We start from the raw sequence: 26,889 nt of genomic DNA, 5'->3' as shown, positions 1-26,889 counted from the left end.
TTGCCTTTTAAGAGCCTCACTGTTGTGGGATGGGGAAAAACTGAGCAGTTCTCTACTAGAAGGTGAAAAGTTTTCATAGCAGCTAGATGTACCTTTAATGAGATGATTTTAATGAGAGCAGCTAATCCTGGATATGGGAATCCCACGTTCCTCTGGGGAAAATGATGCTGCTGGCACCACACGGGGATCCACTTCTGCTTGGCAGCATAACACTTCCCTAGTATTGAACAATTTGAATTGGACCTCTGTTGAGCAAGGCCCTTCAGTGTTCATTGCCCTTCCAAAAACCAGGCTGCCAGATGGAAGGATGTCAGGTTGGGATGATTGGTTCAGCCCTGCTGTTCTGCAAATGTAGGCCAAGAAACAGATGTGAGTGACTGCACTGGCAAGAGGCAAGTGGAGTTTTCTGAGTTTACTTGACATGTCAAAGACTGCCATGAGTGTAGAAGAGTAGTGGTCACCTTCTGTACTTCTGCATACATTCAATCTTTGAGGAGCCAGTCGTCCAAGCAGGGAAATATATTGTAGAGTTGTTTACAGAAGTGTGCTTCTACTATCCCCATGACTTTTGCAGAGACCCTTATGGCCACTGAAAGTCCGAAGGAAAGTACCTCGCACTGGAAGCACACTGGCCCACTAAGAAGTGTAAGAATCTCTTGTTTCTGGATGGATAGCTAAGTAAAAATATGGCTAACCCCCAACGGATGTGCTATGCGCCCTTCATTATAGCTAAATGGAAGGAGCCATTAAGCCTCTTTTACATAACAACAGCTGAAAAATAACAATAACAGGAGACACCACCGAAGGCACTGGGTCACATGACAAGGCCTGAGCAAGAATTAATGCAAGGAAAAAAAGAGGGGTTTTCCCGGGACTGGTGCAAATGAAGAAGCTAAAGGAATGTTGGGCAAACTGTGTGTGAAAGGGAAAGCCGGGACACAGCGAGCAGATACTGAGAAACAAGCAGTGCTTCTGGGTCATGGAACATGCTGGAAAGGCAGCTTGGGGATGTCTGAGCAAGGAAACTGCCTGTTATTGTTTGTTACTACAGCATTCAGGGAAACAGGACTTTCCATACATTCTTTGCACAGGATTGCATCAAAGAATAGACCTGACTCGTATTACCAACCTCTGCTCCAAACAGAGGCAAGCCCCAAATATTGGCTAATTGCTTGATCCAAGGCATGCAGTGCCTTAAAACAGCAAAATGGTTTGTGGGGCAGCAAATAGGGACAACTGTCTAGTTTGCTCCCCCAAAACCTTAGAGCAGCAGCTGACAGCACACAGCAACTGCCAGAGCAGCTGAGCTCCTGCCGCCGCAGTCGGTGAAGGAAGAGAGAGCAGGGAAGCCCTTGGACACTTGATTTTTATTTGACAACAGATTTAGAAACAGAGGCTGCATCGTAAATGGGTTGATGTCCCCAGAATACAGCTGTCTGAAGGGGATGGAGGTTCTGTATTTCAACAGCATTTACTGGATCTTCCCATTGTCTCTCTGACCTTATAAAATAAAAATAACAAGGTCACAGTCGCATCCTAGTTTTATTACAACTGACCTGCAGGCAAAAGGATAGAACTATTACGTAGACACTCTGATTCCATGTATAATATCTTAAATAGAGGAGGAAGTCAAACCAGAATATAGGAGAAAATACTCTGGAGCTCTTTGAAGCAATTTATGTTACCAAGCTCCATCGTACAGACAATAAGGCAACATCCCTGCACATCAGCTTCGTGATCATTTTTATACATTTGTCTATGGTACAAGAAAAATAACCAGCGCTCACAATGTACAGTTCTTACACTATTTTCACAGCTTCTGAACACTATACACCTCTTTTTAAAAAATAAAGATACATTGTAATAAATGCTGCACCCTTAATAGTTTATAACAACCTATGATTAATACACTAGATTTGCCTTTCTGTACAGCCATCCATGCCACTGCACATTTGGAACCTGGCTTTGACACTAGGAATTCAAAGGATCTAAATCTCCATTTCCCATCAACTGAATGGAAACTTGGCGATACTGCTAACGATGGTGTATTGGATTTGGAGTAGGGAGCAAGGCGACATGTGCTTGCAGGGGATGGCGACGGGTACAGGTTATGGTTACGGTTACTGTGAGTTGCCAAGTGAGCAGGTGGAAATTTCCCAGTGTGAGGGTCCAGGGGGGAATATGTTACCATAATGATGCCAGGACAGGATTAGATGATAGCATGTTTTGCTCTCTAGGTATTTTGCATGGCTAATACTTTCAAGTTAGTCTTATCCGATTAATTGAAGGTGTAGGGAACCGATTCATTGGTTAAGAGAATTTGGTTTTGATTTTGCCAGCATAGACAGGCAAAGCTTTTGCCCCCACATGATGTTATGGCCACACATGACAGACAGGGGCTTCAGGAATACAATATATAATGGGCCGGAGCCTGTGAGGGGCTCAGAACCCTGATTTCATATAGACTTCAGTAGAAGTTGAAAACACTGAGTGCCCTAGAGAAGCAGACCCAACGTGTCTGGCTGTGAACGCTCCGCAGTATCCAAAAGCAATTGCTCAGGACAGCTAACATGGGTAAGCTAGGAACAGAGCCATGCCTCAAGGCCACATATGAAGACATCACTGAAAAATCTGGAGAAGTGCTGTGAGTCAAGGGCAATAGTATGGTGCTCCTGTTTGGTCACAGACTTCGCTCTGCCCTTTCTCAGCTGAGACTACATGGAGGGCATAGGGGTTGGGTGCTGTTTTGCAGCTGTCTTGACATAGCCTCTGTGTTTGGTAGAGCTGGTTCAAAAGTGGGGAAATTCCACAAGAATTCCAGCAATGCGGCAGCTTTTCCCATTATGTTTCTAACCCTCCAGGTTTTGTTTTCCAAATTTTCCAAGAACTGTTTATGAAAATGGAACATTCTGATTTTGAGAAAACCCCACTAAGTGGCTAGGCTAACCAACTGAAAATTACAAAATGAAAACCAGGATCTCTTTTCCAGGCCCAGCCACAGGCACTAGTTTGTCATTTACAATCGATCGATTTCTGAAAAATGAAACATTTTGAAAAAATCTAAATGTTTTCATGAAATTTGTCATTTTTAAAAAAGAGACCAAATTTCAAAAATTCTGACTAGCTCTAGAGTTTTACTGTTGGCCAGAACAGCACATCTTGGATGCTAAAAGCCCAGGCTGATTTCCAGAGTCCCCAGACCTCCAGCGTGCACCGAACAATTCAAGTGCAATTCAGACCTGAATACAATAATTAGGGCCATTCAGAATCACAGAAGAAGTTGAACTTACACAGAAAAAAATGAATGAAATATCAGACAAACTAAACAGAATATACTATTTGAAGCACTAAGCATAATAGCCACAGCTAAGTTGGAGAAGAGGGGCTCTGAATCCTAGTCCTGGATACAGGTGGCTGGAAGCAAAGCCATAGAGATTTGGTCTTGTGACAGATACTAGACGGATAAGAAGGAGTGCCTGGTGGTCTGTGAAAAGGGTGCTAGATTATGGATTTGGAACAGGAGAGGAATTATAAATATTTACTGAATAATCATGAGACTGATTAAATTGTGGCTTATCAAAAACAGCTGTAGAGTCTATACACTGCACTTTTGGGAGTAAAAGCAAAGCCAGCTAGTGAGCATTGTGCAGCTATAAATCAGGTCACAAACGGGTTAAATTCAATCGAGTAGTTTAATAATTTTTCAGGTCAAAGGTCTTATCTTAGCAGGTAACAATTTACAGGACACCTAGTTATAATGAAGAGTGGCTGGCTTGGTAAAGGAGAGAAGAATACATTATGTCTCATCTCTGAATATTTTAATGTTAGCCTCTTTCAATGCAACATATTTTTGGTAAAGACATATTCACTATATTTAACATGATCTCTCTTTAACAGGAAGTTCAGCTGAGCACTGTCCCCAGAAAATACACTACGACTGTAAAGCAACAGAATTTCATAACAGTAAATCTATTGCACTTTGTGAAGAATAAAATCCTCCTTTGCCTTTCCAACTCCAGGAGGCAAAGTATCTTGGTTATGCAAGTTCTTCTTCCTCCAGGCAAAGTCTCATTATGTTCAGACAAACAAAGCCTAACTTTTTTACTATTATTATTATTACTTGAAACAATAATTGGAAGAGCTTGAGAGAAAAATCTTTCCAGTAGCCGTTGAGAAGTCTCCAAGTTTTGAGTCTAGAAATGAATTTTAGGTGCTATCCAATCACGGTCAACAAATAAATGTACTTATTTCCACATTTCATGAATATGTCCACAAAAGAGCAAGACGAGGTCTCTCTTTGACCAACACTAACACTGTGTGATCAGGTATTACAGGGATGCACTTTATATGTGACAATGGTATACAGACAGGATGGAAATAACACCAATATTATTGCACATGGTGTCTGGGCGAGCATTAAAAACACTGCAATATGTGATGAAAATTCTTTACAGCTTGTTTTCTCTCAGCCCTTTCTCTAGAGTTGGATGAAGCAGCAGTGTCAATCGACATACATCGGAGAGCTGGGAGTTGTTGGCATCTGATCCAGGATTTTGCAGACGTAGCATGCCACATCCACCGTGCGCTCTTCGTACATCAGAATGAAGGGATGTTTCTGAGAGCCAAAAAGGGAACAATAAAGTTAGTTTCACTTTTGTGACCAAAAAATGAGGCCCCAGTAGAAACTGATACAGCAAAGGGATTCCCCTGCTCCCAGATACAGTGGGGGCTGGGTGGTTACATCACAGGACTCCAGGTACAGCCTGCTCTGATGGCATTTAAAGGAAGGGAACTCCATTTCTTAAACTCACAATATTATTAATTACAATATGTTTCTGGGGTAACTTACAATGGGATGTTGCCGGGGTCACGAAATCCTGACTCAGAAGTGGGAATAATAACAATAATAATAATACAGTAGAATCTCAGCATTCCCAACACCTCAGGAATGGAGGTTCTGCATAACTCTGAACAAAACATTATGATTCTTTTAAAAATTTACAGCTGAACATTGACTTAATAAGCTTTGGAACTTTACTATGCAGAAGAAAAATGCTGCTTTTAACCATCTTACTTTAAGTGAAACAAGCACAGAAAGTTTCCTTACCTTGTCAATTTTTTTTTTCAATTTTCCCTTTATCGTTTTAGAAGTTTACATTGAACACAGTACTGTACTGTTTGCCTTTTTTTTTTTTTTTTTGTCTCGGCTGCTGCCTGATTGTGTACTTCCAGATCCAAATGAGATGTGTGGTTGACTGGTCAGTTCATAAATCTGGTGTTTGTAACTCTGAGTTTCTACTGTAATACCTAATCCTGGGGAAACTGAACACTCTAGGTCTGGCAGGTTAGTGAACTGCTGCTGCATAGCCACCAGGGGGAAACCAAGCCATTCTCTAGGGGACTTTTTATCTTGGCACTTAAGTGGATTTATTTATGGATTTATTCAGAATTTAGGCCCTGATTCACCAAGGTATGTAAGCACGAGCCTAGCGGGGGACTTCTTACTGACTTTGATTACAATTGGCTAAAGTTAGGCATGTGCTTAAATACCTTTCTGAGCCAGGGCTTTGGGATCCATGCTTCTTTACGGAAAAACTGACGCTCTGGCAGTGCCCGGGATGCAGGGGATTTTTTGCCAAAGATGCCAAATCCTGGATGGACATGCCACCTGGAAGCCATCTTGTGTTTCAGATGTGAGAGGAGGAAATCCCTTTAGCTGCTTGTGTTCCACGCAGAAGGAAGGATAATGGCATTTAAGGAGATAGCTCCCTGCGAGTGTAGAGCCCACACTGTACTGATCATCCAAGAAAACAGCATTTTCAAACATAAAAGTGTAGCCTTGACCCCACTGTCTGATATCAGCCAATACAGAACAGTTGCAATCATTCCCTCCCTTCAGCCCGCCCACTCTAACACCGCCACACTTACCAGAAGCTCTTTATATTTTGGCCTTTTGGATTCGTCCTTTGTAAGGCTAAAAAGATAAGAAAAGGGATTAGGAAAAGGTGGATTTGTAAACACGTGCCAAAGAGATTAAACATTAGCTGTGTATGGGACATAAAACTGAACCCATTGCATAGATCCTGGGCTCGTGACCTGGCTAGCTATGCTGACAGCCCCATTCACCACCAGACTAGTGTCCAGAGTCTAAGAATTTGCCCCTACGCTTGAACTCGCCTCCTTTCCACAGTGGGGGAAGCATGTAGTCAGGGTTTATCTACACTTACAGCACTGCACCAGTGCAGCTGCGCCACCGTAGCGCTTAGTAAAAATGCTACCTACACCGACGGGAGAGCTGCTCCTGTCAGCGCAGTTAATCCACCTCCCCAAGGGGCGGGAGCTGTGTTGATGGGAGAAGCGACATAGAGAAGCGACATAGAGCTGTCTACACCAGGGATTCGGTTGGTATTGCTTATTCACACCCGAGCCACATAGTTATACCAGCATACATTTATAGTGTAGACCAGGGCTATGTGAGCAGTTAATCCCAGGGTGAAACCAGGGCAGCTCTGCCACAACCTCCACTGGACTCACTGTAGGGAGACACTTAGGTTCCTATTGCAGAGGCTAATCCCAGACACACAAATATGAGGTCAGTGAGCTGCTCCAGTTGCCCACACAAGGCAGTTCCATGGATCCTGCAGGCTGGGAGGGGGCAGTATATGCACAGAGCTAGAGCCTCAGCAGCTAGTCAGAGGACAATGAACCCTGCACTTGCTAGGGACACAGCCTTGTTACACTTTATAGCAACTATCCCCCATCCCCCCAGACTAGGGCTCGGGGCAGCTCCAGAGGCTGTCAATGGTGTAAAGACTTTTTAACTGGGCCGGGGTGCCAATGTGGCCCAATGTTATTGCTCTCCAAGAGCCATCTGGAGGCTGACTAGTGAACTTGAGACAGCTCCTAGATCACCTGTGTCCACCTCCAAGACCCCAGCACACTGAAGGACGGACTGCCTAGAGCGATCATCTCCCCCATTGGGGCAGGGGTGGGGCACAATGGCAGGAAGCAGCATCTGGTGTCCCTGAGCAGGCTGGGTGCGCTTGCGGACAAGCAGAGGCCAGGGCTGTGAAGTCACTGTGCGAGGATGTAGTCAAAGCACAAGAAGAACATAGGCAGTGACTAACCAGGCCAGATCAGAAAGACCAACCAGCTGTGGGTTCTCAGCTTTGCACAGAGCATTTTGTCCCTGGTGCATGCTACAGCCTACTCAGCACCACGGGACTCTGTCCCCGGCCGGGTGCACTGTTCAGAGGCTCTGCTCTGTAGTCACTATTTTATTTTACAATTAAATTTTCTTGGTTTAAAAATAAAAAAAACACAAGTGAAGGGAGGAAGGACGAAGGCCTGAAGGAAAGCAGGCCCATGTCCTGGGCTGGGGTAGGGTTGATACATTCTGGGCCACATCCACTTCTCGAGCCTGTGTACCCAGGCTGGGCACAGACGATGGCATGGGGAGCTGCACAGGCTGTTACGCTGTGGGCTCCTGTAGCTCTGATGTGCTCCCTCCCAAAGGGAGCAGCAGTGTGTTAGTACCGCTGATTATTTGTGCCCAGCCCCATCAGCTGCACACACCACATTGGAGGAGACAGCCCTGCCCAAAGGCTCAGGGACATAAGAACAGCCATACTGGGTCAGGCCAATGGTCCCTCCAGGATCCTGTCTTCTGACAGTGGACAGTGCCAGATGCTTCAGAGGGAACGAACAGAACAGGGCAATTGTGATCCATCCCATGTCATCCAGTCCCAGCTTCTGGCAGTCCAAGATTTAGGGACACCCAGAGCATGGGGTTGTGTCCCTGACCATCTTAGCTAATAGCCACTGTTGGATCTATCCTCCATGAACTTGCATCTTCTGTCCCCCTCCTCCACCATCCTGGCACCCCAGTCAGACACACTATGTCTGGCCCACAGCATCCTCCCTCCAACACAAGGCAGGAGGATGAACCCACCATTTTCCTGGAGATCCCCAGCTGCACCCGACCCTACTGATTGATTCACCCTGTACACCTTCCGCCACAGCCTCCTGCCTGCCCCCCCAACCTCCTATTCCTGAAAGAGAGAAGCTGCAGCCATTGGAAGCTGCAGGGTTTGTGGGGAGGGACACCCTGCCTCATATTCAAGCTTCTCCTAATGCTGTCTCCCAGGCTGGCAGGAGGTGAGGGAGCCAAGGGCCACAGAAGCAGATCCTCTAATGCCACCATGGCTTGCTTCCCCCATCCCCATTTGCCCCTGCCTGCTGGCACCCAGGGAGACACTGCACAGCTGGGCTCCAAGCTGCACGAGAGGTGTCTGCCAGTTCCACTGCCAGGGGAGCTTCCAGGGCCGGGGATGCTGGGGCAGAATTTGCCCACGTGTGTGATGTGAGAACGCAACGCGCAGAGCCCCTGCACCATGTCCAGAGCCCCAACAGAGCATGCTCAGCTGAAATAAAGGCAGGGCATCCGTTTCTATGTGCCACAAAGGGCAGCTGGGCACAAGAGCCATTTCTTCAGGAGGCATATTGGGCAGGCCACCTCGGGCACCATTCCTAACCCACACACGCCCAAGGGGCTGGAAAGATGCCACTGAGTCCTGCAAAGAGACACGACAGAGCAACAGCACTAAACACTCACCCTGCCACAGCGAGGGCAAACGGGACCTGCAGAGATGTGTGTGAAAAAAGAGCTGCCAAATCCACAACCCCTGGCCCGGGAGAACCTGCTCCATGGCTGGCTGGGAGGGGCTGCAACCAACTCCCAGACTGTACATACGCAGTGTCCACCAGGACCATGCTGGGAGCACCAGGGTCACCTCACTGGCAGAGTGGATCTGAGAGAACAGACGTCCCACCCCACACGGATCCTCCAGTCGCCAACACCTGAAACTGGCACAGTCACGCAAGGGACCAGCAGATGGCAGCAAAATCCTCAACGAAGCAAAGCAATTCCCACAACAGAGCATGGGAGCGAATCTGGCAGGGAAACTCAACAAGACCCAAGGGGGCTGAAGACAGAGCTCTGGGGGCGAGGAGTGGGAAGACCCCCACAGGACACTGTCTACACTACTCTTCTGGGCCTGAGTTAATGGATTGTTTAAAGGCTGCTGTGGACTCTCCCCTGCACATTTCTTCTTTGCCCTAAGGTGGTAAATGCAGCAATACAGACAGTGTCTCCTTATGCAGCATAGCCAAGGTCAGAGTGGATTTTCCTGTGGGTTGCCTGAGGTTTGCTATGAACCTGGAGCCCTAGCAGAGCTCCAGTCTGCCATGTCAGCTTACAGAACAGGACTTATGGGGGAGCTTGGGAGCCTCACCTAGACCCTCTAGAGCAGATGACCAGCACTGGTCAGAGCAGAACAAAATGCCTGTGTTAAGGACACAGAGACAGCTAGTGCATGACACACAGGCTGTGGGGGGCTGCAATCACTCCCCTGCTCACAGGGCTGTGCTTCTCTAGCCCTTGCCTATCACTGCTGTGTGTTCCGCTGCAGGTAGCCAGTTGTAACCATGTGGAGGGTCCAACCCAAACAAGAGGGGATGTCGAGTGCAGTGAGATTTATGAAGCTTGGAGAGCGTGGGCTGCATGTGTTAACCTGCCACCTCCTTTGGCATGGGGAGGGATAATCAGACTGGCTCATCTTTCGTTCTTAATTCAATATTACGCATTGGTTTTACTGTACAGTTCCTGGAGTCACTCTAATTTTGAAGACCTAAAATACTCCATATAAGTTAAATCAATTTGAAAAAAATGCTGGGAGCTTGATTTCAGCCAGCTGCAAAACATTCACATGTTCCAAACCTTTAAAGCAGGAAACACTTACCACAAGTTGACAAAGTTGATAAAACTTGGGGAGAATTCCCTCTCCTCTGAGTTACTCAGCTGTGGCGGGTCTCCTTTTACTACTTGTGTCAGCTGATCAAATACACTGTTCCATTTGGGATAGGGGAATCGCCCTGTGGCCAGCTCATACTGCAGAGACAGCAACAGCGCAGGCTGGGTTAGTATGAATAACACAAAGAGCTCCTTCAAACAGGGTAGGCAAATGTCATCCCCCGATGCCCAAGGAACACACAGGGTGGGGGAGAGTGAGACAGCCTCCCTTACAGGAGCCCCAGCTTCTTAGTGTCCTAGAGACAGTTGGCTGCACTGACATTTCACCCAGCCTGAGGAGGGGAAGAGAGCATGTTATTAGTAGCTCATTCTACAGATAGGGTCAGCAAGTTCTGGTTGCTTCTTACTATTTACTCCCTATGTCACCAGCTCCACCCTCCTGTGGAATGAAACAGTGCTGTCCAAGGTCATTGATGCAGATCCTGCAGTAATGTGGTTAACCAGAGAGGGGCCGGTAGGTGGGATCAAGAACTGGCTGAAACTTTCTGAGTAATGAAGGTCCACCCAAAGCCAGGGTTGCTATGTGGGTTATTCAGGCAGATCCGATGTCATGACCCTCTAGCATGTCACAAAGGGAAAACAGCATCCAAGATCCAAGCCCTTCCTCATGCTCTTTTATCTTTATGCTGCAAGTTGTTATTCCTGTTCCATGGCTAAGTGTAGACTTTAAGGATTCAGGAAAGCCATGATCAGTACAGAGAATTAACCAATTATTTAACTTCTGAGAGGTGTCTATTTCCCTCTCGGAGTGCAAAGGGGCATGGCCCCCCCAGACCCTGCTCACATAGGGAGCTGCCTATTAACTTCTGAAGAGCTGTATGTGGCTCCGGAGCCACAGGTTGGCCACACCTGCTTTAGAAAGTTGGCCAACACTAATATTGTCTAAAGCGAGCCCATAATGCTGTCCAATAGGAAAGACTCGTCCCACAGAATAGTTTAAAGCACTCACATACCAACGTAATTCCCAAGCTCCAAACATCTGAGCGGACATCATAGCCTTGCCTGGATGCACTGGGGTCTATCCTTTCAGGCTGAAACAGAAGAGGAGCCACAGTCAAGCAGTATGCAGCACCGGAAGGAATGAGTGCACTTCTGCAAACATAAAAGATATCTCGGTACCCAGGGACAAAGCCCCACGTGCCCCCAGCAGAATTCTCTAAGGCAGACATCCAGCCCCACAGCAGGGACAGTTCAGTGAACATAGTCCTGACCACTGCACTGAAGACTAGACTCCAAGGTTACCTGCAAAGGAAATACAATGAGGCTCGGTCTCCCTTTGCTTGCACAAAGATGTCCTTTAAGTGGTTTTATTGTTTTACTATTTGAGGTTTTGTAACCTCAGAAATTCTTCCCGCTATCAAGTCTGACCTTCCTTGTGTTTGCAGGAGGACTCCTTGGAGAGTGAGAGAACTGAAATGAGCACCTGCTCATCCCTCTGTTGGGGAGGCAACACGCATTGTGCACAATTGTTTCCTCCCAGCTGTCTGTTGGGCTGTTAAATGGCTGTTAACAAAAAGTCAAACCAAAAAAAGGGTTTTACATTGTCTGAGTACAAATCTCTCTGCTATCAGTTGTTTAGAACTCACTTTCAGGTGCCTGGGAGATCATGATGCTATTAGCCCTGCTGACATCCCAAAACAGCGTAGCCAGGACCCAAATGTGTAAAACTCCAGTAGAATTACACACCACAGAGAAGAGAAATGGGCAGAAATCCATCTTTCCCCTTTGCAGGTCACCCTGGTGAGAAAACTCTGACTGTGTTTTCTTTTACTGAGCTAGTAAAATGCCAAAGAAGTAGGCTCTCTCACAGATTTTATTACAAGGGTAACGCTAGAAGCCACTCCCATGCCAACATTGAGTTCAAAATTGCAATCAAATGCTTATTTATCAGTTACAGGACTGAAACATCAGAGAAAGGGGATAAAACCAATCTGTTAGCCAATGAGATGTGTACAGCTCAGTACACAATGGTGGAAGGGGACCTATAAAGCTCTCCTTGTAGTTAGAGGCATATCTTGGCACCAAGGGCCTGTTCCAAAGACCATGCAGTCACTGAGAAGCTTTCCATTGGCTTCATGGTGCTTAGGGGATTAAGCTCTCACAGGTTTGCTGATTGAAGACTGTGTGAAATGCCACGCCTGTCACGCGTCGATCCCCACTGCCAATTAATCAGATTGTTCAGGCAGAGAACCAAGGTGGAAGGTTAGTTTGAAAGTGTTTTCATTGTTATTTTTAAAATTCCTTTTGGAAATCAGAAATCATGCCTGATACACTAACACACACTGAAGAGAGAAAATGCACTTCCAAGTAAATGTGAAAAACTACCAAAACTACCTATATCAATCCCAATGCTCACAGATGTTATATTCCAAGCACTGGAAAAATGAGGTGCAAGAGATGACATTTTGAGCTTGTTGCTAAGGCCTACAGAGAAGGTGACTCATTTGGAAATGCGAGCTCAGATCTGTGTTTAGTTTGGGTTCTTTACCAAATTCTGTTCCAGGTGAACAGGAACAGTGAACATATGGAGAACAGAAAAAGGCAGGAAGAGAATATCCTGGGCCATGATCAATCCTGCCTTTGCCAAGAGAAATTAACCCATCCCAGCAGCCAAATTCCTCTTCATCCTCTTAACAGTCAAGGACCAACATTAAGCTCTTTTTATCTTTCTAACAAGTCAGCCCTTCTAATTCCCTCATTGTTTTTGCTGTTCTCCTCTAAATTCCCATCTATTTGTCAGTGTCTTTCTGGTAACAAGCTGCCCTGCACTGAACCCAATATTCCCAGGAGAGTCATACGTCAACTGCACAGACTCGGATGTGCATGTTTTCAAAGTGTGGACTACGTTTTCATAAAGAGATTTTCACATGCACTATTCAAAATTGCATGACATTCCTCTGACAACTAAAGCAATAATTTATTATTTATTTTTTAATTTTTTTATTTAAAATTAACAGGGAAGAATAATGCTAGACAACCACGGAGTGCTTTTTAACCTGTATTTTAATGTAATTTAGCAGCAAGAAATATAAACCATGCTATTTTTCAAGGACATTATTATAATGACTTATTATTTGTATTATCGTAGTACCTAGGAGCCTCCATCATGGACCAGGATCCCATTATAATAGGTGCTCCTACTGGATGCCCCAAAAGTAATGATTACACAGACATAAAAAAAAAAAGTTATGCTGGGCAATGAGCTATCCTGGTTAAAATGAAGTGTGGAAGCAGCGATAAAATATAACAAAACTAATACATAAAGGACAGAAGGAAGGGGAAGTAAATGGCAATGAATATAAGTTACAAGTTAAAAATGCAGACAGCTGATATGGGAAGCCAAAGGAATCAATGAAATAAGAAGGTTAAAAATAATAAAGATTATAGGTCTGGATGAAAAAGGTAACTGTGTTGATATAGTATATTTGGATTTTGCCAAGGCATTTGACTTAGTACCACATGACATTTTGATTAAAAACTTGCATTGTATGTATCTAACAGGGCAGACATAAAATGGATTAACAGCTGTCTTATTGACAGATCTCAGAAAAACCCACGGTTGTGAGTTCAATCCTTGAGGGGGCCATTTGAGGATTTAGTTGGGGATTGGTCCTGCTTTGAGCAGGGGGTTGGACTAGATGACCTCCTGAGGTCCCTTCCAATCCTGATATTCTATGAATGTAGTTTGTCATAAACAGATAGCTAAGGGTTAATGTCTCTTTCACCTATAAAAGGTTAACAAACAAGTGACCTGCAAACACCTGACCAGAGGACCAATCAGGAGACAAAATACTTTCAAATCTCGTGGAGGGAAGCCTTTGTTTGTGGGTTTGGGGTTTGGCTTTGTTCTCTCTGGGTCCTGGACGGGACTAGAGGTGCAACCAGGTTTCTGCCAATCTCCCTGCTACAGTCTCTTATCTATTCAGAATTGTGAGTAAGAAAAGGCGGTCATAGTCTTTTAACTTTTTTTTTTCATTTACATATGTGTACTTGCTGGAAGTAGCTTAAATTGTGTTTCTGCTGGAGAAAGTTTCTTTCTATTGTTTATAAGTTGAAAGACCCTGTAACTGTTTACCATCTAAAGTGCAGAGATAAAACTTTTACTTTTTTCTTTCTTTTTTATTAAAAGTTTTGCTTTTTAAGACCTGTTTGATTTTTTTTCTCCTAGTTAAGCTTCAAGGGAATTGTGTCTGTACTCACCAGGAAATTGGTGGGGAGAAGGGAAGGATAAAATTTCTCTTTGTGTTATATTCACGCAGCTTGTATTGCCTCTGGGTGAGGGGGAAGGTAACACTCCTCTCAGTGTGGTGATTCAAGAAGTTGAATCAGGCGATCTCCTAGTGTTCCCAGGACGGGAAGGAGCTGGGAGGAAGAAGGGAGGGGGAAGGGAATGGTTTATTTCCCTTTGTTGTGAGACTCAAGGGATCTGGATCTTGGGGTCCCCTGGGAAGGTTTTGGGGGGACCAGAGGGTATCAGGCCCTAAAAATTCCTGATTGGTGGCAGCCTATCAGATCTAAGCTGGTAATTAAGCTTAGGGGAATTCATGCTAGTACTCATATTTTGGATGCTAAGGTCCAGAATTTGGAATTATACTTGACATAGTTAAAGGGGAGATATCAATGAATGGGGGCTGTTTCGAATGTGCCCCCCCCCCCCCAGAGATCAGTTCTTTGTCTAATATTAGTATTTTTATCAGCGATCTGATGATATGAAACCTTTGCAGGTAACGTCTGCAGATGACATGAAGCTTGGTGGGGCAGCAGAATGGGATGTTGTTACAGAGTGATGTAAATCACTTGGTTAAATGGTTATAAAGCAAAAAAAAAAAGGTTTAATGCCACCAAAAGCAAGCACAAAGAATTCATAGATTCATAGATTCATAGATTCTAGGGTCAGAAAGGACCAATGTGATCATCTAGTCCGACCCCCTGCACAAAGCAGGCCACAGAACCCTACCCATCCACTTCTATAACAAACCCCTAACCTATGCCTGAGTTATTGAAGTCTTCAAATTGTGGTCTGAAGACCTCAAGCTGCAGAGAATCCACCAGCAAGTGACCCATGCCCCACACTGCAGGGGAAGGCGAAAAACCTCCAGGGCCTCTACCAATCTGCCCTGGAGGAAAATTCCTTCCCGACACCAAATATGGCGATCAGCTAAATCCTGAGCATGTGGGCAAGACTCATCAGCCAGCAATCAGGAAAGAATTCACTGCAGTAACTCAGATCCCATCCCATCACCAACCACTGGGCATACTTATCTGGCAATAATCAAAGATCAATTGCCAAAATTAGACTCTCCCATCATACCATCCCTTCCATAAACTTAACAAGCTTAATCTTAAAGCCAGATATATCTTTTGCCCCCACTACTCCCCTTGGAAGGCTGTTCCAGAACTTCACTCCTCTAATGATTAGAAACCTTCGTCTAATTTCAAGTCTAAACTTCCTAGTGTCCAGTTTATACCCATTAGTTCTTGTGTCTACATTGGTACTAAGCTTAAATAATTCCTCTCGCTCCCTAATATTAATCTCTCTGATATATTTATAAAGAGCAAGCATATCCTCCCTCAGCCTTCTTTTGGCTAGACTAAACAACCCAAGATCTTTGAGTCTCCTTTCATATGACTGGTTTTCCATTCCTCGGATCATCCTAGTAGCCCGTCTCTGAACCTGTTCCAGTTTGAATTCATCCTTCTTAAACATGGGAGACCAGAACTGCACACAGTATTCCAGGTGGGGTCTCACCAGCGCCTTATATAACGGTACTAATACCTCCTTACCTTTGCTGGAAATACCTCGCCTAATGCATCCTAAAACCGCATTAGCTTTTTTAATGGCCATATCACATTGGCGGCTCATAGTCATCCTGTGATCTACCAATACCCCAAGGTCTTTCTCCTCCTCTGTTGCTTCCAACTGATGCGTCCCCAATCTATATCTAAAGTTCTTATTATTAATCCCTAAGTGCATGACCTTGCACTTTTCACTATTAAATTTACTATTACTCCAGTTTACAAGGTCGTCCAGATCTTCCTGTATGATATCCCGGTCCTTCTCCGTGTTAGCAATACCCCCCAGCTTCGTGTCATCCGTGAACTTTATTAGCACATTCCCGCTTTTTGTGCCAAGGTTGGTAATAAAAAGGTTAAATAAGATTGGTCCCAAAACCGATCCTTGAGGAACTCCACTAGTAACCTCCTTCCAGCCTGACAGTTAACTCTTCAGTATGACCCGTTGTAGTCTCCCCTTTAACCAGTTCCTTATCCACCTTTCAATTCTCATATTGATCCCCATCTTTTCCAATTTGACTAATAATTCCGCATGTGGAACTGTGTCAAATGCCTTACTGAAATTGAGGTAAATTAGGTCTACCGCATTTCCTTTGTCTAAATAGTCTGTCACCTTCTCAAAGAAGGAGATCAGGTTGGTTTAGCATGATCTACCTTTAGTAAAACCATGTTGTACTTTGTCCCAATTACCATTGACCTCAATGTCCTTAACTACTTTCTCCTTCAAAATTTTTTCCAAGACCTTACATACTACAGATGTCAAACTAACAGGCCTATAGTTACTCGGATCACTCTTTCTCCCTTTCTTAAAGATAGGAACTACGTTAGCAATTCTCCAGTCGTACGGTACAACCCCTGAGTTTACCGATTCATTAAAAATTCTCGCTAACGGGCTTGCAATTTCATGGGCCAGTTCCTTTAATATTCTTGGATGAAGATTGTCCGGGCCCTCCGATTTTGTCCCATTAAGCTGTTCAAGTATGGCTTCTACCTCAGATGTGGTAATATCCACCTCCATATCCTCATTCCCGTTTGTCATCCTTCCATTACCCCTAAGCCTTATTAAAGACTGAGGCAAAGTACTTATTTAGATATTGGGCCATGCCTAGGTTATCCTTAACCTCCTTTCCATCCTCAGTGTGTAGCGGTCCCACTTCTTCTTTCTTTGTTTTCTTCTTATTTATATGGCTATAGAACCTTTTTCTATTGGTTTTAATTCCCTTTGCAAGGTTCAACTCTACTTGGCTTTTAGCCTTTCTCACTTTATCCCTACATGTTCTGACCTCACTAAGATAGCTTTCCTTGCTAATCCCACCCTTCTTCCACTCCTTGTAGGCTTTCTGCTTTTTCTTAATCACCTCTCTGAGATGCTTGCTCATCCAGCTTGGTCTACAACTCCTGCTTATGTTTTTTTCCCCCTTTCTTGGGATGCAGGCTTCCGATAGTTTCTGCAGCTGCGACTTAAAGTAATTCCAGGCCTCTTCCGCATTTAGATCCACAAGTTCTTCAGTCTAATCCACTTCCCTAACTAATTTCCTTAATTCTTTAAAGTTAGCCCTTTTGAAGTCAAAAACCCTAGTCCCAGATCTATTTTTGTTTATCCTTCCATCTAGTTTGAACTGAATTAGCTCATGATCACTCGAACCAAGGTTGTCCCCTACAACCATTTCTTCTATGAGGTCCTCACTGCTCACCAAAACCAAATCTAAAATGGCATCCCCTCTTGTCGGTTCTTCAACTACTTGGTGAAGGAATCCATCAGCTATCACATCCAGAAAAATCTGAGCCCTATTATTGTCACTAGTACTTGTCCTCCAGTCTATATCTGGGAAGTTAAAGTCTCCCATGATCACACATTTCCCGTTAGTGTTTACTTCCTTAAAAACATTAAAGAGGTCTCTATCCATATCCAAATCAGATCCCGGCGGTCTGTAGCACACGCCAAGCACTATCTCAGGGGAGGCTCTAGTAGCTTTCTTTCCCAGTGTGATTTTTGCCCAGACAGACTCTGTCTTGTCCATTCCATCACTTCTTATTTCTTTACAGTTAACCTCCTCATTGATGTACAATGCTACTTCACCACCTTTGCCTTTAATTCTATCTTTCCTAAACAGCACATAGCCTTCAATACCTGTACTCCAGTCATGACTACTATTCCACCACGTTTCTGTTATCCCTATAATATCTGGTTTCACTTCCTGCACCAGTAGCTCTAGTTCCTCCATTTTGTTGCCTAGGCTCCTCACATTAGTGTACAGACATCTTAATTTTTGCCGTTTGGCTTCACTCACATTCTGTACCCTGTTAGGCACGGACATTCTACCACCAACATCACCTGTTAGTCTGTTATCTACACTACCCTTCTTCCTTATGCCAATTCTTCTGTCCATGGCTGTATCCCCTCTTACTTTGTTTACTTCCCTCTCAAGGTTAAATTCCGGCGTGGAGATCTCCCGAACATCTCCCAACCATCTCCCCCAAATTTCTAGTTTAAAGCTCTCTTAATCAGGTTGGCGAGCCTCCATCCTAGAAGTCTATTTCCCTCCTTGCTCAGGTGAAGTCCATCCCAAGAGAACAGTCTTCTGTCCGTAAATGCTTCCCAATGGCCGTACATCCCAAAGCCCTCCTTATAGCACTACTGCCTGAGCCATCTGTTGATCGCCATAATCTTGTCACACCTTTGTCGCCCTTCTCTAGGAACCGGCAGAATCCCACTGAAGATCACCTGAGCCTCGATTTCCTTAAGCGTCTTCCCCAGTCTGGCATAGTATCCCTTGATACATTCCAGAGAGTATCTAGACGTATCATTCGTTCCCACATGAAGGACAATCAACAGATTCTTCCCTGCTCCCGCTAGTATCCTTTTCAGCCTCAGGTCCACATCCTGTATCTTAGCACCTGGCATACAGCACACCCTTCTGTTCTCCCGATCAACTCTAGTTACAAGCCTGTCTATTCTTCTCAGTAAGGAGTCTCCAATCACGTAGACCTGCCTTTTCCTGGTGACAGTGCGTTTCTCCGGTCTATCTCCCGCACCCACCGGCTGCAAGTCCTCTCGATTCCTATTCCCCCTTGCAATCCTCCTGGGGCTCATATTTGGTGTTGCCTCCATTGACTCCTCCCCTCCTCTTGCAGGACTATCAGCTCTTCTCTTTTTCCTTGCCCTCTCTCCTTCAGCGACCACCTGCTGTGCCCCTTCTTCATTTTCCAACTCTGCAAACCTGTTCCTGAGTTCTATTTCTCCTTCACTGGCCCGTCTTTTCCTCTGCCTGGTTCTCTTAGTCACATGCTTCCACCGTCCACTTTCCTCCCCCAGCAGTCTCTCCTCTGAATTCTTTGGTCCTGCTTCCATCTGCACATCTGAGCTTATCCCTTCAGCCCCCTCGTGTCTGTGCTCCATCGTCTGCTCAAACCCCCTTCTGAACTCAACCAGAGTTTACACCTGCATCTCCAGTGTTCGGATCTTCTCTTCCATCAGCTCTATCAGGTGGCACTTCATGCAGACAAAGCTCTTTTCAGGCGCCCCCTCCAGGATCACGTACATGCCGCAGCTTCCACATCCAGTCATCCTCATTGTGTCTTTCACTGCTGCCTCTGTATCAGTCATGGCCTTCCCACCTGCCACCTGGTAGTCAACACAATACAAGCCCCCAGCAGGCACCAGACCACCACCCTATCCCTTAACTTGTTTGTCGGTTCCTCTGTCTTAGTCTCCCCTGCAACCTCCCCCTGGAAACTCCCACTGAAACTCCCCTGTTTACAGCTCTGGTTGCTGGCTCCTGTGCTGCTGCAGCTATTTGTGCTGCTGCCTGACTGGCTGGCTCCTTATATAGGACCCCTAATCAGGTAAGCCCCGTCCCCTAATCAGGGCTCCGCTGCTCTCCCAGCACACTGCCCCTAGCAGCCTCCACACACACACACACACACACTACACAATACAATCCACAATCCACAAACTACAAAAACTGCTCCTCCAACAGAACTCCCACTGAAACTCCCCTGTTTACAGCTCTGTTTGCTGGCTCCTACAAGATGGTTGATTCGGTCTTGGAAAGCATGCCTCAGAAATCAGATAATTGCCTCAACATTAGCTCTAAGTGCAATACTGTGTCAAACAGGGCTAATGCAATCCTTGGAATATTAAGTAGAAATAGGGAAGTAATCTTCACTGTGTACACAGCATTGGAAAGTCCACTGCAAGAATACTGTGCTTAGTTCTGCTGTTTGCACTTCAAAAAGGATGGCCACAAAAAGAATTCAAAGGATGGCCACAAAAAAGACCGAGGAGCTGGAAAACACGTAAGCCTTACAATGTGAGGCTTAAGAAAAAGCTCTACTTATTCAACATATCAAAGAGAAAACTGAAAGGTGACTTGATCACTGTGTATAGGTAATGACATATGGTAAAAAGATCTGAGAATGGGGCTTTTCAGTCTTGACGACCAAGGCATAACAATATCAAACTGCTAGAATTTCAACAAATTCAACCTTGAAATTAAAAAGGATATGCTTTAATCCAGCTTCTAGAAGAAATACTATGGCCTGTGTAGTCATGGTGCTGCCTTCTGGCCTTGGAATCTGTATATCGATGAGTCCTCCTACTCATCCCCTTCCTTCATAGACTGTGGAGAGAACAGCATTGCCTACAGTGCTCTCACTATGCCTTTCTCAGAAGCATCAGGCATTGGCCACAAACGGAGACAGGATGCCAGACAGGCTGAACCTGTGCTGTGAGGTGGCAAAGAAAAATGGAAGTTACTTACCTGTAACTGGAAATACTTCAAGATGTGTAGTCCCTGTGTATTCATATGTGGGTACATACGCGCACATGTGCCTGAGAAGGGAGATTTATAGTAAGTAGCATCCATAGGTCTGCGCATGCAAAGTTGTTCTCTTTGTGCTCCAACCCGAGGGTATATGGGGCAGTGCAGACTGCCATTTCTCCAGTTCCTTCTCTTACTGCAAATGCAATCATGGTCCACAGCAGAAGAGAGTGGGTAGTAGAATACAGATAGGGACCAGCTCTTGAAGAAGAAATGGAGGTTCTTCAAGATGCGTGGTCCCTATATGTATTCTACATGTGGGTGATTGGTAAGCAATAGTGAAACAGAAGGGGGTGCGAGGATGCAGATAGTACAGATATCTGTAATACTCCTGTCCCCATAGGCTATAAAGAGATCTGGAATACAGTGTAAAGTTTCATCAAAGTATGAGCAGAGCTTCATGTAGCTGCCCTACATATGTCCAGCGAAGGTACATCTCGAAGTCATGCTGCAGAAGTTACTTGTGCTCCACTGAAGTGGGCTCTTGCCATTGTGGAGAGGAATATGCGCCAGTTGGTAACAAAGAATGATGCAGCTAGAGATCACTTAGAGTCTTCAAAGAGATAATGCTTGTTCTTTGGATTGCTCTGCTAAAGTGACATAGTCTAGGCATCTTCCTAATTGGTTTAGTTCTTTACAGATAGAATTTCAAAGTCCATCAGATATTGAGAATGTGACATTTTCTCTTGTCATCAAAAGCATGTGGTTTTGGAAAGAATACTGGTAAATGAATAGGTTGATCCATTTAAAACTCAGAAATTACTTTAGGAATGAATTTCAGTTGGAGATGAAGGGAAATTTCCTTATGAAATGTAGTATAAGGCAAATCTGCCATGAGAGCCCCCAGATCGCTCATCCTTCTGGTTGATGTGATGGTGACTAGGAAGGCAATCTTCATGGAGAGGTATGACATGGAGCAGGTGGCTAGCTGTTCAAAGGGATGTCTGGTAAGTACTAAAAGAACAAGATTAAGATCCCTTGTGGTGTTGGTTTCTCCATCGACGGGGAAATTCTAATGAGCCCCTCTAGGAATTTGGTTCTTGTTGGAAGAGTAAAAACAATATAACCCTCAACTGTGTGATAAAAGGAATTGGTTAGTTCAAAATGGACCTGTAGGAAGCTAATGGAAAGATCCAATGTCTTGAGAGTGAGTAGAGGAAGTCTAAAACACCAGGAACTCCTGCAGGTTGTGGAGATAACTGATTCTGTTGTATTCAGATGGAGAAATGTTTCCATTTAGTCAGACAGAATTTTCTGGTGGAAATCTTTCTGTTTGATTGAGAATAGATTGAATATCCACCACATACAAATGCTCTAGATCTGACACCTCATCCAATTACCAGGCTGTGAAATGAAGAGGGCCTGCGTTGGGGTGTCTGGTCATGCCATTCTCCTAAGTCAATAGATCCAGAAATGGTCAGATGCTGATGGGAAGACATAAGAACATATGGGGGAGGGATAGCTCAGTGGTTTGAGCATTGGCCTGCTAAATCCAGGATTGTGAGTTCAATCCTTGAGGGGGCCATTTAGGGATCTGGGGCAAAAATCTGTCTGGGGTTTGGTCCTGCTTTGAGCAGGGGGCTGGACCAGATGACCTCCTGAGATCCTTTCCAACCCTGAGATTCTATGATAAAAATGGCCATACTGGGTCAGACCAAAGTTCCATCTAGCCCAGTATCCTGTCTGACAACAGTGGCCAATGCCAGGTGCCCCAGAGGGAGTGAACCTAACAAGTAATGATCAAGTGATCTCTCTCCTGCCATGCGGTTCCACCCCGACAAACATAGGCTAGGAATGCCATTCCTTACCCATCCTGACTAATAGCCATTAATGGACTTACCCTCCATGAATGTATCTAGTCCTCTTTTAAACCCTGTTATAGTCCCAGCCTTCACAACCTCCTCAGGCAAGGAGTTCCACACGCTGACTGTGTGCTGTGTGAAGAATTTCCTTTTATTTGTTTAAAACCTGCTGCCCATTAATTTCATTTGGTGGCCCCTACCTCTTATATTATGGGAACAAGTAAATAACTTTTCCTTATTCACTTTCTCCACACCACTCATGATTTTATATACCTCTATCATATCCCCTTGTAGTCTCCTCTTTTCCACGCTGAAAAGTCCTAGCCTCTTTAATCTCTCCTCATATGGGATCAGTTCCAAACCCCTAACCATTTTAGTTGCCTTTCACTGAACCTTTTCTAATGCCAGTATATCTTTTTTGAGATGAGGAGACCACATCTGTACGCAGTATTCAAGATGTGAGCGTACCATGGATTTATATCAGGGTGTAGCGGGGTGGTCACCCCGCTCCTGCCTGAAGGGGATAAAGCAGCCCTGGAGAGGGCTGCAGCAGGGAAAGCTAGGCTGATTGGGAAAGCAGCCACAGCTGTGGTCAGCTTAATCAGGGCCCAGCTCGCCCTTATAAGAGGACTGTGGGTCAGAAACAAACACTCTCTCTAGCTTAATTGAGAGAGAAGGATCTGACTGCCTGGGAAGCTGAGGTGGGTACCTAGGGTGGAGCAGTGCTGGGGAAGGGCAAGGGGAGCTCCAGCCTAGCAAAGCACCAGGCTGCAGGCCGAGTTAAGGGCCCACAAAAGGGTACTAGGGCTGTAGAGGGGCAGCCAGGAACAGGCAGAGGCAGCTGGTGCAACCCCCCTTACTGATGATGAGTGGTTTATAGACTGCCGTCTGCCCCAGTGAACTGGGGCTAAATTGATACTGGCAGTAGCCACTGATACAAGGTGGGGAAAGAGGGTTGGGGGTTCCCCTGGGTGGGGAGACCCAGATTGTGGGTTACTGCTGGGGGCAGAACCCCAGCGTAAAAGGGCACTGGGGGTCCAGGAGGCTCTCAGCTGGAAGAGCTAATTCCCTGGACAACCAGCAGGAGGCGCCACGCGGGTGAGCCTCGCACTGCTGCACAGGGCAATAAGATATTCTTCGTCTTATTCTCTATCCCTTTTTTTAATGAGTCCTAACATCCTGTTTACTTTTTTGACTGCCACTGCACACTGCGTGGACGTCTATCCACAACGACTCCATGATCTCTTTCTTTATTAGCTATAGCTAAATTAGCCCCCATCATATTGTATGTATAGTTGGGGTTATTTTTTCCAATTTGCATTATATTACATTTATCCACATTAAATTTCATTTGCCATGCTGTTGCCCAATCACTTAGTTTTGTGAGATCTTTTTGAAGTTCTTCACAGTCTGCTTTGGTCTTAACTATCTTGAGCAGTTTAGTATTGTCTGCAAACTTTGCCACTTCACTGTTTACCCCTTTCTCCAGATCATTTATGGATAAGTTGAATAGGATTGGTCCTAGGACTGACCCTTGGGGAACACCACTAGTTATCCCTCAAATTTTCCTATTTATTCCTACCTTTTGTTCCCTGTTTTTTAACCAGTTCTCCATCCATGAAAGAATCTTCCCTCTTATCCCATGACAACTTAATTTACGTAAGAGCCTTTGGTGAGGGACCTTGTCAAAGGCTTTCTGGAAATCTAAGTACACTATGTCCACTGGATCCCCCTTGTCCACATGTTTGTTGATCCCTTTAAAGAACTCTAATAGATTAGTAAGATAAGATTTCCCTTTACAGAAACCATGCTGACTTTTGCTCAACAATTTATTTTCTTCTATGTGTATGACAATTTTATTCTTAAGTATTGTTTCAACTAATTTGCCCGGTACTGATGTTAGACTTACCGGGTCTGTAATTGCCAGGATCACCTCTAGAGCCCTTTTTAAATATTGGTGTTACATTAGCTATCTTTCAGTCATTGAGTACAGAAGCTGATTTAAAGGACAGTTTATAAACCATAGTTAATAGTTTCGCAATTTCACATTTGAGTTCTTTCAGAACTCTTGGGTGAGTGCCATCTGGTCTCGGTGACTTGTTACTGTTACGTTTACCAATTAATTCCAAAACCTCCTCTAATGACACTTCAATCTGTGACGATTCCTCAGATTTGTCACATACAAAGGACGGCTCAGGTTTGGGAATCTCCCTAACATCCTCAACCATCAAGACTGAAGCAAAGAATTCATTTAGTTTCTCTGCAATGGCTTTATCGTCTTTAAGTGCTCCTTTTGTACCTCGATCGTCCTGGGGTCCCACTGATTGTTTAGTAGGCTTCCTGCTTCTGATGTACTTAAAAAACATTTTGTTATTACCTTCTGAGTTTTTGACTAGCTGTTCTTCAAACTCCTTTTTGACTTTTCTTATTACATTTTTACACTTAATTTGACAGTGTTTATGCTCCTTTCTATTTACCTCACTAGGATTTGACTTCCACGTTTTAAAAGGTGCTTTTTTATCTCTCACTGCTTCAGGATGACATCTGCAGCAGATCTGGAAATCAAAATTGTCTGGGTGAGTTGGGCACGATAAGAATGAGAATTTGTTGTGGCAAATCTTTTGTAGAACTTGTATCAGTGGGATTGGAGAAAAGTCAATACCCTCAGATGGCCTTTCCAAGATAGCAGAAGGGCTGCTCTGGAGCAGTAGAGAGGAAATTTCTTTTTCATCTGGGAGAAAATATTGAGAGTTACAAACCATGTGCCCTTCTCCAGAGGGGATTATTGATACTAGAGTGACCATGCAGAATTTTGATTTTTAAATAAAGACGTTCATTTGGTGTAGGTCAAGAATTAGTCTCCATTCTCCATTTTTCTTGGGAACAAAGAAATATGGGGGCAAAGCCCTTTTCCTTAATGTTGAGGTGGCACATGTGCTACAGCTCCTCACTGAAGAAGAGTCTCCCTGCTGAGGAAGGCCTCCTTGTGAGACTGCAGCCTGGAGAGGTTTTTACTACTAGTTTGCCATCATCCATGAATCAAGCCCAGTCCTGCTGAGAAAGTTTTGTCCTTGAAGTTTAAACATTTGGCATAGCTGATGAAATCATAGTCTGCTAACAGGGCCTTGTAGTTAGCAATTCTAAATTGAAGACTTGATGAAGAGAAAACACTTCTTCCTACGAGGTCAAGGCATTTGGTTCCCTTGTCTGAAGGGATCTTGCAGCCTGAATCTCTCAGGAGCTGTCTTTACCTGTGGGGAGTTGAGTGGTGGGTGTGAAAACAGGAACTTTATTCCCTTGGCTGGAACAAAGTAACATTTATCAGCCCTTGTTGGGATGGAGGCGCAGAAAACAGGAGTATGCCAATCTCCCTGGCTGGATCTATAATGGCCTTCTTAACTGGAAGGGCCACCTGACTGGGACCCAATGGTTGCAAGATGCCCAGAAGCCTATGCTGTCTCTCTTAGATCCCCTCACACTGGATCTGAATTTCAGATGCTACTCTGTGGAGGAGCTCTTGACATTGCCTGTGATTATCAGGCAGAGATAGTGTAGATGGAGTAACTCCCTCATCTGGAGAGAAGAATGAGACAGCTATCAGGACTGCTGTATCCAGCACAGGTTCTTCTTCTACGTGCTCTGACAGAGCTGGTTGGTGCCGGCCAGGAGAGGGTAAATAGGGTTAATACAGGGATCTGGAGGGTCTGGTGTAAGAATCCCAGGGGACCCAATAATGCCAGTATGCAGGGTCAGATCCCAGGGCACTAGGTACCATTGGTGGATGGAGAATGGAACCCAGAGCTTCTGTGTAGGCTAGCCTCTCTATATGGAGGTGATGGTTTATCTGGGACCTCCTATTCATCTGAGAGAAGGTTCCCTAACTAACAGAGCTGCCAGTGACTTATGGAGGGAATAAGGGAACAACCCCGTATTCTTCCAGTAGATTCTTCTTCTAGTGTTTCAGTGTCCCTTAATAGGGTTGGATTGGAGAGGAGTTTGAGTATAGAGGAGGTGAAGATCTCCTCCAGGGAGTTGTACGTCTTGGACTGTTCTGGAGTGTGTGGTGTACTGGTGAATGGGACTGGAAGATCTGACACTTCCCAGGTTACAATGGACATCAGATCCTCCCAAGAACATGTTGGTACCAGTGCAGTCTAGCATGGAGCTCATAGACTATGTGGAGATTAGCCTAGAGCTTGTAGACTGGAGCTCGTACCCTGGCACTCGTAGACTGTGCCGGTGAGGACCAATCCTTAGGTTTATGAGTCGGAACCAAGGTCGGTACTCATGGATCCTTCTCCTTCGCCGTATACACTCATGTTGAAGAATATTTTAAAGAAGCCTTATTCAGGACGCAGGAACAAACCATCCCAATGTGCAGGAAGAATAGCAAATATGTCAGGTGACCAAGTTGGTTTAACAGAGAAATCTTCCGTGAGCTTAAACACAAAAAGAAAGCTTATAGGAAGTGGAAACTTGGACAGATAACTAGGGAGGAGTATAAAAATATTGCTCGAGCATGCAGGGGTGTAATCAGGAAGGCCAAAGCACAACTGGAGTTGCAGCTAGCAAGGGATGGGAAGGGCAACAAGAAGGGTTT

General features: G+C 44.9%; 1 protein-coding gene across 9 annotated transcripts in view; it reads right to left on the bottom strand.

Moving 5' to 3' along the window:
- Nucleotides 1-1,523: 1,523 nt before the first annotated feature.
- Nucleotides 1,524-26,889, bottom strand: part of MAP2K4 (mitogen-activated protein kinase kinase 4) — a 187,177-nt gene continuing 161,811 nt past the window's right edge. For all 9 annotated transcript variants that reach the window (XM_030534445.1, XM_030534448.1, XM_030534446.1 and 6 more), the window contains 4 exons: nucleotides 10,825-10,902; nucleotides 9,801-9,949; nucleotides 5,929-5,974; nucleotides 1,524-4,615 (listed from right to left, as the gene is read on the bottom strand). In XM_030534445.1, the coding sequence (XP_030390305.1) occupies nucleotides 4,502-4,615; nucleotides 5,929-5,974; nucleotides 9,801-9,949; nucleotides 10,825-10,902 (387 nt within the window). In that variant the 3' untranslated portion in view covers nucleotides 1,524-4,501. The remainder of the gene's footprint in view (nucleotides 4,616-5,928; nucleotides 5,975-9,800; nucleotides 9,950-10,824; nucleotides 10,903-26,889) is intronic.

This window comes from Gopherus evgoodei, chromosome 15, assembly GCF_007399415.2.
Source record: "Gopherus evgoodei ecotype Sinaloan lineage chromosome 15, rGopEvg1_v1.p, whole genome shotgun sequence".
Taxonomy (NCBI): Eukaryota; Metazoa; Chordata; order Testudines; family Testudinidae; genus Gopherus; species Gopherus evgoodei.
The sequence above is the reverse complement of the archived record's forward strand: the minus strand, read 5'-3'. Positions and strand labels throughout refer to the sequence as shown.